The sequence below is a fragment of the Scyliorhinus torazame genome, chromosome 12 (genome assembly GCF_047496885.1).
Source record: "Scyliorhinus torazame isolate Kashiwa2021f chromosome 12, sScyTor2.1, whole genome shotgun sequence".
NCBI lineage: Eukaryota > Metazoa > Chordata > Chondrichthyes > Carcharhiniformes > Scyliorhinidae > Scyliorhinus > Scyliorhinus torazame.
This window is the reverse complement of record NC_092718.1, coordinates 205155066-205171179: the sequence shown is the minus strand read 5'-3', so window position 1 is coordinate 205171179 and position 16114 is coordinate 205155066. Positions and strand designations below refer to the sequence as shown.

Sequence of the window (16114 nt, the reverse complement as noted above, 5' to 3'; positions counted from 1 at the left end):
TGGCAGAGACAGTGGTGTGATGCAAATAAAACTGGAGTTAAAGGGGGTTCTCTTCACTTCCTGGTCGGGATGTGCACTCTCAATGGGATGCCGCATCCCATTGTACAATGCAGGACAGACAAGAGCACTCGCAAGCGACTCTCTGCAGCAGGCACACCACTAAACTACTCGGGGTAAACCACCCTCATTATTCCTCCCCTCCTTTCATTCTCATTTATTTCAACCTCTGATTGGCTCTCCTACTGAGATGACAGGAAAGTCAGGAGAGTAATTCTTCCTCAACTTGGAACTGCCATAAGTAACTCCCCATAAGTAACTAGCAGGAGGCGACAATACTTATCATGACTTGCGACTGGCTTTGAGTGTATGTAGGCAGACACCCTGAAGACGCATGCATTTTAAAAAAAAAAAAATCATGCCTACGTACAAAATAACCGTTACAAAAGCCAACACTTTGCCATAACGGCTGCTAAAATTACAATTACAGCTCATTCTGCAGTTTCTGAAATAAAAGGTTTCCACTTGGGAGTAGTGTGTTGATGGGGAGGGCAGGGGGAGGGGAGGTGGCAGTAACTGTGTGGGAGGAATGGCAGCATTCATGACACTGTGCCTGACACACTAACGCTGCCACACCACTGACTGCAGATTAGGCATCTTTTTGTTCGGAGCAGGAATAAAAAGCCACACGGAAAACGATCGTGTCATTAGGAGGCAATTAATTTTTACAAGGCTTTTCCGCATTTTTCAAATCCTTGGCCCAGCGAGTGAGGAACGCTCACATGGAAAACGGGGGAAGGAAGGGTTCATTAAAATCAGATTACATCAAACCATTTACCAGCTTGGTACTTGAAACTGCTTCTGCACAATTCCATTAAGCCACGCCCTTCTGCACAATTCGTAGTATTCGCAAAATTGGTGGTACAATTACTGTACCTCAACTAACCTGCATTTCATATGCAAATACATCAAAACCTTTTCACATCCAATTAGTGCCATGAATACATTAAATATGAAGAGACAGTGAGTTAATCCTTTTATTCCCTTCACACGGACTTTGAAACATTTCCTATTAACCATTTCCCACTTCCTTGTTCTGCTGTTTGTATCCAATTTTAGCCCATTTATAACCGTGTCAATTTTTCCGACATGCTTGCTTAATACGGGGAGCCTAATTGGCAGCAAACACAGGAGTGTTGCTTTGTTGTGAAACGATGTGGAAAGCGCCAACACCCAAGACATTACTGAGATGATTAGACACTCGGCACTGACGAAATGAATGCTGACTGGACACCGGTGGCCAGGCAGACTGCATCAGGGCAGGATCAAAGAAACAAAAAAAATTCAGGAAATCGTTTGAGGCTCCACTTTCCCCGAACTGAAACCTGGTCGAAAAATGGGTGCGGAACCCTGAAGAGGAAAATATTGCGACAAAAATAAACAAAGATGCGGTAATAAATAAATAAATAAAGCAGAGGACTTTTCCCAGTCAAGATCTATGGCGGGTGTGGGGAATCTCTGTTTGGGTTTGAGAATTACGAGCCTCTTAACAGCAGCATAAAGTGCTGGTAGTTATGGTCCCCTCTTCACTGATGAAGGCGATGGCACCAATGTGAGAGAAATGGGGTGGGGTGGGGGTGGAGCGGAGAGATACATGACACAGCACTGACATCGGCTTACTGGATATTTTTTATTTTGCATATTAACACAAATGCTTCACATATGCCTAGCAATGCTGGCCAATAACACCATGGTACTCAAAAAATATAATTATTCTCAACCTTGCCCCTTGCCTGAGGTATGATTATCCTCAGGCTAAATCACCACCAGTCAGCTCTCCCCCCTCAAAGGGGAAAGCAGCCTATGGTCATCGACGCCCTATGCTGCTCTTGCTCTTTTGTTTGGCTCTTGTTCCGCACTGTAACCAATCACTGTTTGTCGATGTACTTTCTTGATTGTTCTTTTTGTCTACTGTGTACGTACTGTCTGTGTCCCCTTGGCCGCAGGCAAATACTTGTCACTGTACTTCGGTACATGTGACAATAAATCAATCAATCTGGGCCTATGGCGACTTTACCGTTTGTGCCGGTATTAAGAATGCATTTTCCAATTGAGAAGCAACATCCTGGGCGGTACGGTGGCACAGTGGTTAGCACTGCTGCCTACGCCGTTGAGTACCCGGGTTCGGTCCCAGCCCGTGTGGAGTTTGTACATTCTCCCCGTGTCTCCCCGTGTCTCACCCCCACAAACTCTAAGATGTGCGGGGTAGGTGGATTGGCCACGCTAAATTGCCCATTAATTGGGGAAAAAAATAATAGGGTATTCTAAATTTAAAAAAAAGAAGCAACATCCTGTGTTTTATCCGTCAGAAACAGGAATGTTTATATCACGGGGTGCCACTGGCTGAGGGCGTGCACTTCGCCTCCAAAACCGACCCAAATCAGGAACAGAGAGCAGCAGACACGAGTCGCACGAGCTTGCTATTTTGCAATTGGATTAGCTGCACCCCCCCCCTCCCCGGCCTATTGAACACACGGAGGCCGTTGAGCGTGTTGTGACACAAACATGTAGGTGCACCAGTTCCGCTGTCCCCGGGGACACCTAGCCCTCGGCTGTCTCTCATTATCGAGACAGCAACCTCCGACAAAGCTACAGGTGTCGGGTGACAACATATGATTACAGTGTGCAGCCAAAGGCAAGGATTCGATTCCTCATTGGTCACAGCTGTGTATAAGCCAGTTGGATACAATGAGCCACTTCTTGGGGGGGGTAAGAGGAGGAGAATGGGCCAGGGGGCAACAGTGGGGGAAACCGGTGTGTGTGGGGGGGGGTAACTGAATGAGCGAAAGGGAAACCCAAATAGCTGAAGAAATTAATTACAAAACATAATCAGTCACAAATCTAACACAATCTAAAAGTATGCTGTGGAATACCCCAACAGTTTGAGACACACTGAACAGAGACTGCAGATGGCATCATTAACACTGAGGCAGACAGTGACAGGGTGTGAATGAGATGTGTCGCTCCCGCTGAATGTGCAAGACTGACCTGGTTTTTGTAGATGGTGTAACCATCTTTCTCGTGTTGTAGGGCGGAGCGAAACTCTGCTTTGCTCTCGTAGACTCGCGCTACCAGGTGGTGGCTGATGATCAGGAGAGGGGGGGGGGGGGGGGAGAAGAACACAGATTTTCATTCTTAAAATTATTTTATTTTGTTCAATAATCCAAAAGCGATATTCAAATGGCAAAAAATAAATAATCAACAAACGAATAGCACATGACGGCAACCGATTACCTCAGGGCAACCTTTAGGGATTTTACTCCGTGGTATTTTCCATTAATCGCCAGGGCACTCTCCAGGAATCTCAGGGCAAGATCGTACTCCATAACACCGTGTAATACAAGGCCAATGTTACTCTGTAATCAAAGCATAATGCACCACCCGAGTCCATTACTTGTACAGCGGTAGGTTAGAATAAATTGCAAAAGAAAAAGGATTCATTCATTCCAGGGATGCTTTTAAGGATGTCGCTGGGTCAAAAATCCTAGAATTCCCTCCCTAACTGCACTGTGGGTGTACCTACAGCACATGGGCTGCAGCGATTCATTTTTTTTAGTAAGATATTTTATTAAGGCATTTGTGATTTTATAACAGTAACAGTAAACCATACACAAACTATAAACATAGTGCAACGATCCTCTAACTCCCTCACAGGTCCCACCTTCCAAAAACAGTCATCTAGACTAACCCCCCCCCCTTCTGCTGATAGTTAATTTTCTCTAAAGAAGTCGACAAACGGCGGCCACCTCCGGACGAACCCTAGCATTGACCCTCTTAGGGCGAACTTGATTTTCTCCAGACTGAGAAAGCCAGCCATGTCACTGACCCAGGTCTCTGATTTTGGAGGCTTCGAGTCCCTCCATGCCAACTCGGTTGAATAAACTCGGTTTGTTCTCACTGGAACGACGGAGGTTGAGGAGCGACCTGATAGAGGTCTACAAAATTATGAGGGGCATAGACAGAGTGGATAGTCAGAGGCTTTTCCCCAGGGTAGAGGGGTCAATTATTAGGGGGCATAGGTTTAAGGTGAGAGGGGCAAGGTTTAGAGGAGATGTACGAGGCAAGTTTTTTTTACACAGAGGGTAGTGGGTGCCTGGAACTCGCTGCCGGAGGAGGTGGTGGAAGCAGGGACGATAGTGACATTTAAGGGGCATCTTGACAAATACATGAATAGGATGGGAATAGAGGATACGGACCCAGGAAGTGTAGAAGATTGTAGTTTAGTCGGGCAGCATGGTCGGCACGGGCTTGGAGGGCCGAAGGGCCTGTTCCTGTGCTGTACTTTTCTTTGTTCTTTGTTAACAGTATCCATTCCGGCCTACCAGGGAGGCAAAGGCAAAGACGTCGGTCTCTCTCGCCCCCTGGATTCCCGGGTCCTCCGACACTCCGAAAATCGGCAACTGCAGCGATTCCTGATGGTGGCTCACAACCACCTTCTCAAGGATAATTAGGGATGAGAAATAAGTGCTGGCCTAGCCGGTGACGCCCACATGTGGGGCATGAAGGAACGTAGAGTAAATTTGCCAGGGGTGGGCTCCGCTGGGGAGAAAAACATTGGGGTGAATTCTCCGCTTCGCCAGCCGCATGTTTCTTGGTGGTGCGCCATCACTGGCAGTGGGATTCTCCAGTCCCGCCGCTGGCCAACGGAATTTTCCATTGTAGGCACCCCCACGCAACCGGGAAGCCCGCGAGCGGAGGGGAGGGGGGGCGCTGCCTTCGGAACGGAGAATCCCGCCGGCGGAGAATTCACCCCATAGTATCCTTTCCGTGGGTCGACAGTGTCAGTTACGACGGAGCAGGAAAACTAAGCAGTCCGCTGCAGGGAATTAATATTCTCATGATAACAAGGGATTTGTTACAGTAATGTCTGCAGCACAGACTTGGTAACCTAGAGATGGAAGCCTACCATGTTCTGATGCGACACAGTAAATCTGCTAACTTGTGAATTAGCACCAGAATGATTCACTAATATCCTCCAAAGAACGTGCTGGCCAAGGACAGCATGAATCAAACTCCCCTCCAGAACAATAACTGGTCACAGGGCAACAGATCATCGAAGATGAGCAGGAAACCAATTGGAAACATGCGCAGTGAAAGAAGTGACTGAGGCAACATCAATTATCAACGATTAATGTATAATTTCAGTGACTGGCAGAAGGATCAATTAGTTTGGAGAGGATATTTAGATAAATAATCAGCAAATAACCTGGACCCCAGAAGGGTCTTTTTGTGAAACGTACCTCTGTAGCAAAGTATGTAAAGGAGGATGATATACCAGAGATAGATGGAGAGCTTAAAAGAGAGGGAGAAACTGCTCTTTTGTGCTGTACAGGTTGATCACTGATAAAACATACAAACTAGGAGTAGGCCATTCGGCCCTTCGAGCCTATGCTGTAGCATTAAAGTCTGTTCCATGTGCCCGATATCAAGTGTTTCGTGCTTACTCGAATTGTGTCTTCAAATTAGAAAGCCTCCAGTGCAGAAGGAGGCCATTAGGCCCATCGAGTCTGAACCAACCCACTGAAAGAGCCCCCTACCTAGGCCCACTCCCCCACCCTATCCCCGTCACCCCACCTAACCCTCACGCCTTTGGACTGTGGGAGGAAACCAGAGCACCCGGAGGAAACCCACGGGGAGAAGTGCTGACTCCGGTTGCAAACCAGCGAGAAGGAAAGTGACTAACAATGGACTCGAAACAGAAAAGCAGCAGCCATCCTTACTCAACCTGGCCCACCCGTGACTCCATTTTAGTATCGGTGGTTGAGCCCTTGGGGCAATTAATTCAAAAGGCAGCTCCATCACAATCTTTCGAGATGTGCCATCAGCCCATTTTAATCGCCCATATCCTGGGGATAAAATAATGTGCAAGCAAAGCCAGAAGGCCAGCGGCACAAAGGGGAATCATTGCATTCGTACTTCACCAGAATGGGGCAACAGTGTTGCTAAACCCACAGCCAATATCTAGCAAAAAAAAAAAAAAGAAACGGTCGTACTTTCTGATGATGGAACACCGAGACTTTCTGATCTGCCTGTGGGCCAAGAACCCGTTCCTGGACAATAATTGACTTGAAAATAGGCATCAGGATTAAACGTCAAGAATTTAAAAGCAAGGGCAGCACGGTGGCGCAGTGGGTTAGCCCTGCTGCCTCATGGCGCCGAGGTCCCAGGTTCGATCCCGGCGCTGGGTCACTGTCCGTGTGGAGTTTGCACGTTCTCCCCGTGTTTGCGTGGGTTTCGCCCCCACAACCCAAAAGATGTGCAGGTTAGGTGGATTGGCCACGCTAAATTGCCCCTTCATTGGAAAAAATGAATTGGGTCCTCTAAAATTAAAAAAAATATTTTAAAAAGAAGCTGAGAACTTCCAGAGTTTTCGGTTTTTGTTTCCGATTCCAGCATCTGCAGTAATTTGCTTTGATTAAGGATAAACCGTCTATTTGCAGCCTTTCAAGTGGAAGCCTTCACTCAGTTAGTGAGGCTTTCTTCATGATTGCACTTGGCAGGGTGCAAAGGAGATTCACTAGGATGTTGTCTGCGTGGGGGTTCTTTTCCTTAGAGCAGAGAAGGCTAGTTGAGGTGTACAAAATTATTAAGGACATAGATAGTGTAGATTGAAATAAACAGTTCCCTTTAGGAGAGGAGTCTATAACTAGGGCATAGATTCAAGGTAAGGGGACAGGAGATTTCCAGGGGATTTGAGGGAAACCTTTTATCACTCAGAGGGTGGTAAAATGAAATGAAATGAAAATTGCTTATTGTCTCAAGTAGGCTTCAAATGAAGTTACTGTGAAAAGCCCCTAGTCGCCACATTTGGGCGCCTGTTCGGGGACTCTGGAACTCGCTGCCTGAAAGAGTGGTAGAGGTGGGAGACCATTTATGAAGCATTTAGATGGGACTTCCGGGTGCGGCGATGACCAGCTGAGTCGCACGTTTCGGCAGCTCCCTGTGAAACGGACTTTTGGGCTCTTGATAGGAGCCCCAACGGCAATTTTGACGGCTAAAAACACTGTGCGGTAAACCAGAAGGAAATCCCCCCTGGATACGGATGGAAAAAGGAGGAGAGAGTGGCCAGATTGCAGTGGATCCTTTAGAACAGCGGCAAGGGAGGCAAGCAAAAACCAAGATGGCGTCGGAAGGTGGCAGTTTAACATGGGGCCCTGAACAACAAGAGTTCTTGAAATGCTGTGTGGAAGAGATCAAAAAGGAAATGAAGAAAGAGCTGTTGGCTCCGATACTACAGGCGATCGAAGGGCTAAAGGAGGAACAAAAGACCCAGGAGCGGGAGCTTCGGGTCGTGAAGGCAAAGGCAGCCGAGAATGAGGACGATATACAGGGCCTGGTGGTGAAGACGGAGACGCAGGAGGCACATCAGAAACGATGTGTGGAAAGGTTGGAGGCACTGGAAAACAACGCAAGGAGGAACAACCTGAGGATTCTTGGTCTTCCTGAAGGTGTGGAGGGAGCGGACGTCGGGGCATACGTGAGCACGATGCTGCACTCGTTAATGGGAGCGGAGGCCCCGGCGGGTCCGTTGGAGGTGGAGGGAGCATACCGAGTGATGGCGCGAGGACCGAGAGCAGGAGAAATTCCCAGAGCCATAGTGGTGAGATTCCTCCGGTTTAAGGATAGAGAAATGGTCCTTAGATGGGCGAAGAAAACTCGGAGCAGTAAATGGGAGAACGCGGTGATCCGCGTTTATCAAGACTGGAGTGCGGAGGTGGCGAGAAGGAGGGCGAGCTTTAATCGGGCCAAGGCGGTGCTTCATAAAAAGAAGATAAAATTTGGAATGCTGCAACCGGCAAGACTGTGGGTCACATATCGAGGGAGGCACCACTACTTTGAGACGGCGGATGAAGCGTGGACTTTTATTGTGGAAGAAAAACTGGAATGAGCGGGTTATTAAAAAGAACGTTCGAACAGAGTGGTGGGGCGAATGTGGGGGGCAAAGAGGGGTTTTATGTACTAATCCTGCGATGTGGTAACTTTTCTCTCTCCCACAGGTGGTGAGGGGGGGAGGAGGGGAGGTGGAGGAGATGGGGCGTTGGCCATTGGGGCGGGGCCAAGGGAGAAGCGCGGGCTTGGTTCCCGCGCTATGATAATCATGGCGGGAATAGAGAAGCAGGAAGGAGGGGGCGTCGCACGGTGCGAGCCGAGGTCACGGGGGGAAGCCGAGGTCAGCCAGAGTTTGCTGACTTCTGGGAGCAACATGGGGGGAGTAATTACGCTAGCGGGGGATCTAGCGGGGGGGGTGGGAGGGGGGAATTACTGGGTTGCTGCTGCTGGGGAGAGGGAGGAGCTGGTATGGGAGAGGATGGGCGGGGGGGCACCGCCTGGCGGAGATACAGCTGCGTGGGAACCGGGTGAGGAGCTGGAAAAAGGTGATGGCTAATCGACAAGGGGGGGGGGGGTAGGAAGCCCCCCAACTCGGCTGATCACGTGGAACGTGAGAGGGCTGAACGGGCCGATAAAGAGGGCACGGGTACTCGCACACCTTAAAAAACTTAAGGCAGATGTGGTTATGTTACAGGAAACGCACCTGAAACTGATGGACCAGGTTAGGCTACGCAAAGGATGGGTGGGGCAGGTGTTCCATTCGGGGCTAGATGCGAAAAACAGGGGGGTGGCTATATTAGTGGGGAAGCGGGTAATGTTCGAGGCAAAGACTATAGTGGCGGATAACGGGGGCAGATACGTGATGGTGAGTGGCAAACTACAGGGGGAAGACGGTGGTTTTGGTAAACGTATATGCCCCGAACTGGGATGATGCCAATTTTATGAGGCGGATGCTAGGACGCATTCCGGACCTAGAGATGGGAAAGCTGATAATGGGGGGAGATTTTAATACGGTGTTGGAACCAGGGCTGGATAGGTCAAAGTCCAGGACTGGAAGGAGGCCGGCAGCAGCCAAGGTACTTAAAGATTTTATGGAGCAGATGGGAGGTGTAGACCCGTGGAGATTTAGCAGACCTAGGAGTAAGGAGTTCTCGTTTTTCTCCTATGTCCATAAAGTCTACTCGCGAATAGACTTTTTTGTGCTGGGTAGGGCATTGATCCCGAAGGTGAGGGGAACGGAGTATACGGCTATAGCCATTTCGGATCACGCTCCACACTGGGTGGACTTGGAGATAGGGGAGGAAACAGGAGGGCGCCCACCCTGGAGAATGGACATGGGACTAATGGCAGATGAGGGTGTGTGTCTAAGGGTGAGGGGGTGCATTGAAAAGTACTTGGAACTCAATGATAATGGGGAGGTCCAGGTGGGAGTGGTCTGGGAGGCGTTGAAGGCGGTGGTTAGAGGGGAGCTGATATCAATAAGGGCACATAAAGGGAAGCAGGAGAGTAAGGAACGGGAGCGGTTGCTGCAAGAACTTTTGAGGGTGGACAGACAATATGCGGAAGCACTGGAGGAGGGACTGTACAGGGAAAGGCAAAGGCTACATGTAGAATTTGACTTGCTGACTACAGGCACTGCAGAGGCACAATGGAGGAAGGCACAGGGTGTACAGTACGAATATGGGGAGAAGGCGAGCAGGTTGCTGGCACACCAATTGAGGAAAAGGGGAGCAGCGAGGGAAATAGGGGGAGTGAGGGATGAGGAAGGAGAGATGGAGCGGGGAGCGGAGAGAGTGAATGGAGTGTTCAAGACATTTTATAAAAAATTCTATGAAGCTCAACCCCCGGATGGGAGGGAGAGAATGATGGGCTTCTTGGATCGGCTGGAATTTCCCAAGGTGCAAGAGCAGGAAAGGGTGGGACTGGGAGCACAGATCGAGGTAGAAGAAGTGGTGAAAGGAATTAGGAGCATGCAGGCGGGAAAGGCCCCGGGACCGGATGGATTCCCAGTCGAATTCTATAGAAAATATGTGGACTTGCTCGCCCCGGTACTGACGAGGACCTTTAATGAGGCAAAGGAAAGGGGACAACTGCCCCCGACTATGTCTGAAGCAACGATATCGCTTCTCTTAAAGAAGGAAAAGGACCCGCTACAATGCGGGTCCTATAGACCTATTTCCCTCCTAAATGTAGATGCCAAGGTCCTGGCCAAGGTAATGGCAATGAGAATAGAGGAATGTGTCCCGGGGGTGGTCCACGAGGACCAAACTGGGTTTGTGAAGGGGAGACAGCTGAACACGAATATACGGAGGTTGTTAGGGGTAATGATGATGGCCCCACCAGAGGGAGAAACGGAGATAGTAGTGGCGATGGATGCCGAGAAAGCATTTGATAGAGTGGAGTGGGATTATTTGTGGGAGGTGTTGAGGAGATTTGGTTTTGGAGAGGGGTATGTTAGATGGGTGCAGCTGTTGTATAGGGCCCCAGTGGCGAGCGTGGTCACGAATGGACGGGGATCTGCATATTTTCGGCTCCATAGAGGGACAAGGCAGGGATGCCCTCTGTCCCCATTATTGTTTGCACTGGCGATTGAGCCCCTGGCGATAGCGTTGAGGGGTTCCAAGAAGTGGAGGGGAGTACTTAGGGGAGGAGAAGAGCACCGGGTATCTTTGTATGCGGACGATTTGCTACTATACGTGGCGGACCCGGCGGAGGGGATGCCAGAAATAATGCGGATACTTGGGGAGTTTGGGGATTTTTCAGGGTATAAATTGAACATGGGGAAAAGTGAGTTGTTTGTGGTGCATCCAGGGGAGCAGAGTAGAGAAATAGAGGACCTACCGTTGAGGAAGGTAACAAGGGACTTTCGTTACCTGGGGATCCAGATAGCTAAGAATTGGGGCACATTGCATAGGTTAAATTTAACGCGGTTGGTGGAACAGATGGAGGAGGATTTCAAGAGATGGGATATGGTATCCCTGTCAATAGCAGGGAGGGTGCAGGCGGTTAAGATGGTGGTCCTCCCGAGATTCCTCTTTGTGTTTCAGTGCCTCCCGGTGGTGATCACGAAGGCTTTTTTTAAAAGGATTGAAAAGAGCATCATGGGTTTTGTGTGGGCCGGGAAGACCCCGAGAGTGAGGAAGGGATTCTTACAGCGTAGCAGAGATAGGGGGGGGCTGGCACTACCGAGCCTAAGTGAGTATTATTGGGCCGCTAATATTTCAATGGTGAGTAAGTGGATGGGAGAGGAGGAGGGAGCGGCGTGGAAGAGATTAGAGAGGGCGTCCTGTAGGGGGACTAGCCTACAGGCTATGGTGACAGCCCAATTGCCGTTCTCACCGAGGAACTACACCACAAGCCCGGTGGTGGTGGCTACACTGAAGATTTGGGGACAGTGGAGACGGCATAGGGGAAAGACTGGAGCCTTGGGGGGGTCCCCGATAAGAAACAACCATAGGTTTGCCCCGGGGGGAATGGATGGGGGATATGGAATGTGGTAAAGAGCAGGAATAACGCAACTGAAAGATCTGTTTGTGGATGGGAAGTTCGCGAGTCTGGGAGCGCTGACCGAGAAATATGGGTTGCCCCAAGGGAATGCATTCAGGTATATGCAACTGAGGGCTTTTGCGAGGCAACAGGTGAGGGAATTCCCGCAGCTCCCGACACAAGAGGTGCAGGACAGAGTGATCTCAAAGACATGGGTGGGGGATGGTAAGGTGTCAGATATATATAGGGAAATGAGGGACGAAGGGGAGACTATGGTAGATGAACTAAAAGGGAAATGGGAAGAAGAGCTGGGGGAGGAGATCGAGGAGGGGCTGTGGGCAGATGCCCTAAGCAGGGTAAACTCGTCGTCCTCGTGTGCCAGGCTAAGCCTGATTCAGTTTAAGGTATTACACAGGGCACATATGACTGGAGCACGGCTCAGTAAATTTTTTGGGGTGGAGGATAGGTGTGCGAGGTGCTCGAGAAGCCCAGCGAATCGTACCCATATGTTTTGGTCATGCCCGGCACTACAGGGGTTTTGGATGGGGGTGACAAAGGTGCTTTCAAAAGTAGTAGGAGTCCGGGTCGAACCAAGCTGGGGGTTGGCTATATTTGGGGTTGCACAAGAGCCGGGAGTGCAGGAGGCGAGAGAGGCCGATGTTTTGGCCTTTGCGTCCCTAGTAGCCCGGCGCAGGATATTGCTAATGTGGAAAGAAGCCAAGCCCCCGGGGGTGGAGACCTGGATAAATGACATGGCGGGGTTTATAAAGCTAGAGCGGATTAAGTTCGTCCTAAGGGGGTCGGCTCAAGGGTTCACCAGGCGGTGGCAACCGTTCGTCGAATACCTCGCAGAAAGATAGACGGAATGGGAAAAAGGCAGCAGCAGCAGCCCAGGATCGGGGGGCGGGGGGGGGGGGGGGGGGGGGGGGGAAGGAGGAACCAGAAGGACTCTCAGGGTTGTTAATATATACTGTATAGTATGTATAGGTCGTTGCTACAGATAATTATATATTGGACTGTTAAATTATATTTTTGGAGAGTGTTACTTGTGACAAGGCAGTTGCCAATTAGGGCTAGTTTTCATTTTTGTTATTTATTATTTATTCATTTTTTGTTTATAAAATAGGTCATTGTTAATTGTGTTGTTATAATATTGTGTAAAGGATGCACAATGTACTGTGTTGGTTGACCAAAAATTTTCAATAAAATATTTAATTAAAAAAAAATGAAGCATTTAGATGAGCACTTGAAACACCATAGCATACAAGGCTGCGGACCAAGTGCTGGACAATGGGAATAGAATAGATAGGCGCTAGGATGGCATAGTGGTTACCACTGCTGCCTCACGGTGCTGAGGACCCGGGTTCGATCCGGCTCCATGTGGAGTTTGCACATTCTCCCCGTGCCTGTGTGGGTCTCAGCCCCACAACCCAAAACAGGTGTAGGGTTGGTGGACTGGCCACGCTAAATTGCCCCTTAATTGGGAAAAAAAATGGATAGGTGTTTGATGGCTGTGGCAGAGATGGTGGACCGAAGGGCCTTCTTCTGTGCTGTAAAACGCTGACTCTATGACATTACCAGCCTTACTGCTTTCCTCCGGACTGCACAGATACTCACGTCCAACAGTGCCATTTCTGGATGATCCTCACCATATACCAAGAGCAGGAGGTAGCGAGAGCGGTACAGTAATTTTAAGGCTGTTGATAGTTGACCGTTTGCAAAGCAGTATAGTGCAAGGTGCATCTGTAAAGGGGGAGATAAACTGCACTTAATAAACTGCAACGTTTACAATTATTATCAATGGATTATTACACAATTGGTACTAAGAAGCGAGCGTAATATTCTCTGTACGTATCTGTTGCAGTGGGTCATCGGAACCCACCAGGGGGGGTTTCACATTTCCTGCATCGGCACTGGGCAGGACCCATAAAATAGTTAAACATATGAACGGACATATGAATTAGGAGCAGAAGGCCACTCGGCCCCTCTGCCATTCAACAAGATCATGGCTGATCTGATTGTAACCTCAGCTTTACATTCCTGCCTACCCCTCGACAACCATTCACACCCCCTTGAATAGCAAGAACCAATTTAGCTCCGCCTTAAAAATATTCAAAGGCTCTGCTTTCACTGGTTTTTGAGGAAGAGAGTTCCAGAGACTCATAACCCTCATCTCGGTCTTAAATGGGCAACCCCTAATTTTTGAACTGTGACCTCCCTAATTCTACAAGAGGAAACATCGTCTCCATATCCACCCTGTCAAGGCTCCTCAGGATCTTGTATGTTAATCAAGTCGCCGCTTACTCTTCTAAACTCCAGCGGGATACAATCCTAAACTTTCCTCATAAGACAACCCACCAATTCCAGGCATTAGTTTTGTAAATCTTCTCTGAACTGCTTCCAATGTATTTACATCCTTCCTTTAAAAAGACGACCGATACTGTACACCGTATTACAGAGGTGGTCTCAACAATGCCCAGTACAACTGAAGCATAACCTCCCCTCGTTTGTATTCAGTTCCCTTTACAATAAATTATACCATTCTATCAGCTTCCCCAACTACTTGCTGTACCTGCATTCCATCCTCTTGCAATTTATGCACAAGGACACCCAGGTCCCTCTGCACCGGAGCGCACAAGGACACCCAGGTCCCTCTGCACCGGAGCGCACAAGGACACCCAGATCCCTCTGCACCGGAGCACACAAGGACACCCAGGTCCCTCTGCACCGGAGCGCACAAGGACACCCAGGTCCCTCTGCACCGGAGCGCACAAGGACACCCAGATCCCTCTGCACCGGAGCACACAAGGACACCCAGGTCCCTCTGCACCGGAGCGCACAAGGACACCCAGGTCCCTCTGCACCGGAGCGCACAAGGACACCCAGGTCCCTCTGCACCGGAGCGCACAAGGACACCCATGTCCCTCTGCACCAGAGCGCACAAGGACACCCAGGTCCCTCTGCACCGGAGCGCACAAGGACACCCAGGTCCCTCTGCACCGGAGCGCACAAGGACACCCAGGTCCCTCTGCACCGGAGCACACAAGGACACCCAGGTCCCTCTGCACCGGAGCGCACAAGGACACCCATGTCCCTCTGCACCGGAGCGCACAAGGACACCCAGGTCCCTCTGCACCGGAGCGCACAAGGACACCCAGGTCCCTCTGCACCGGAGCGCACAAGGACACCCAGATCCCTCTGCACCGGAGCGCACAAGGACACCCAGATCCCTCTGCACCGCAATTTCTCACCATTTAGAAAATATCCTTTTTTATTTTTCCTGCCAAAATGGACAATTTCACATTTTCCCACATTATACTCCATTTGCCAGATCCTTGCCCACTTAACCTATCTATGTACCTTTGTAGCCTCCTTATGTCCTCTTCACAACTTACTTTCCTCCCCATCGTTGGATCATCAGCAAATTTAGCAAAACCTACCTTCAGTCCCTTCATCTGTGTCATTTTGAGGCCCCAGCACTGATCGCTATGGCACATTGTACATTCCATCCTGCCAACCAGAAAATGACCCAACTTATGCCCACTCTGTTTCCTGTCAGCCAGCCAGACTTCTATCCATGCCAATATATTATCCCCTACACCATGAGCTCTGGTTTTTGTTTTTGACTGCTGGAAGATACACATTTATTGGAAGAGGTGCTACACAGACAGCATATTTTAAATTGTCAACAAAGTGGGACGTGACCCCCGCGACCCGCCCCATTCCTCAGAACCAACGCAATGCCATCAACAAGGCAAACATACAGTCCACAGCAAGACTCAAGGGTCCTGTTTTACAAACTGGTGCTCCCCGACATGATAAGTAATATGTATGAAGCAGTGTTCACTGCACAAGTCACTGCCACGATCCCAACTGCAGGCCATTAAGTCAAAAGCGGAGTGGCTACATATTCCCTGCAGTGACAAGGAATTCGAGAACGGTATTTTAACCAGTCAAGGATTTCATTTGCAACAATTCTGGTATTTCAAAAAAGGACGAGGGAAACCTCATCAGATGAAGGGAAGCAGAAAAGGTTTAATTTGAGAACAAGAAATGGCATCAGGACTGTTTCTGCAGTCGCATTGGGAATAGAGTGAAGCCATACCTCCCTCCGCAACATCGTCCTCTTCCCAGAAATGAGAGGAAAACAAACTAAAAGGTTATACCAGAAGTTTATTTGTTACAACAGCTCCTTGTTCCACTCAAGGATCAGTGGGTTTATGCAAAGCGTCAAAGAGCGGTTTGGGAGGCGGCGGAGGGAATAGTAATCCAGAGACCCAGGTTAATGCTCCGGGGACAGGGGTTCAAATCCCACCACAGCAGATGGTGAAATTTAAATTCAATGAAAATAGAAGAAAAAATATGAAGAGGCCATGCAGCCCTTCGAGCCTGCTCCGCCACTCATTATGATCATGGCTGATCATCCAACTCAACAGCCTGTTCCTGCCTCCCTGCCTCCCCACCCCCCCCATATCCTTTGGTTCACCTTAAGCCCCCAAATGCTACATCTAACTCCTTCTTGGAAACATACAATGTTTTGGCCTCAACAGCTTCCTGTGGTAGCAAGTTCCACAGGCTCAACACTCTTGTGGGTGAAGAAATTTATCCTCATTGCAGTCCTAAATGGTTTACCCCATATCCATAGTCCGTGGGCCCCTGGCTCTGCACTCCCACACCATCAGGAACATCCTTGCTGAATCTATCCCATCTAATCTTGTTAGAATTTGTTAAGTTTCTATGA

At 49.3% G+C, this 16114-nt stretch overlaps 1 protein-coding gene across 4 annotated transcripts in view; it reads right to left on the bottom strand.

Annotated features, from left to right (window-relative positions):
- cluha (clustered mitochondria (cluA/CLU1) homolog a) overlaps positions 1–16114 on the bottom strand; it is a 135519-nt gene that overhangs the window by 21034 nt on the left and 98371 nt on the right. For all 4 annotated transcript variants that reach the window (XM_072469753.1, XM_072469754.1, XM_072469750.1 and 1 more), the window contains exons 21-23: positions 12991–13116; positions 3292–3413; positions 3046–3139 (exon numbers count right to left, since the gene is read on the bottom strand). In XM_072469753.1, coding sequence (XP_072325854.1) covers positions 3046–3139; positions 3292–3413; positions 12991–13116 — 342 coding nt within the window. The remainder of the gene's footprint in view (positions 1–3045; positions 3140–3291; positions 3414–12990; positions 13117–16114) is intronic.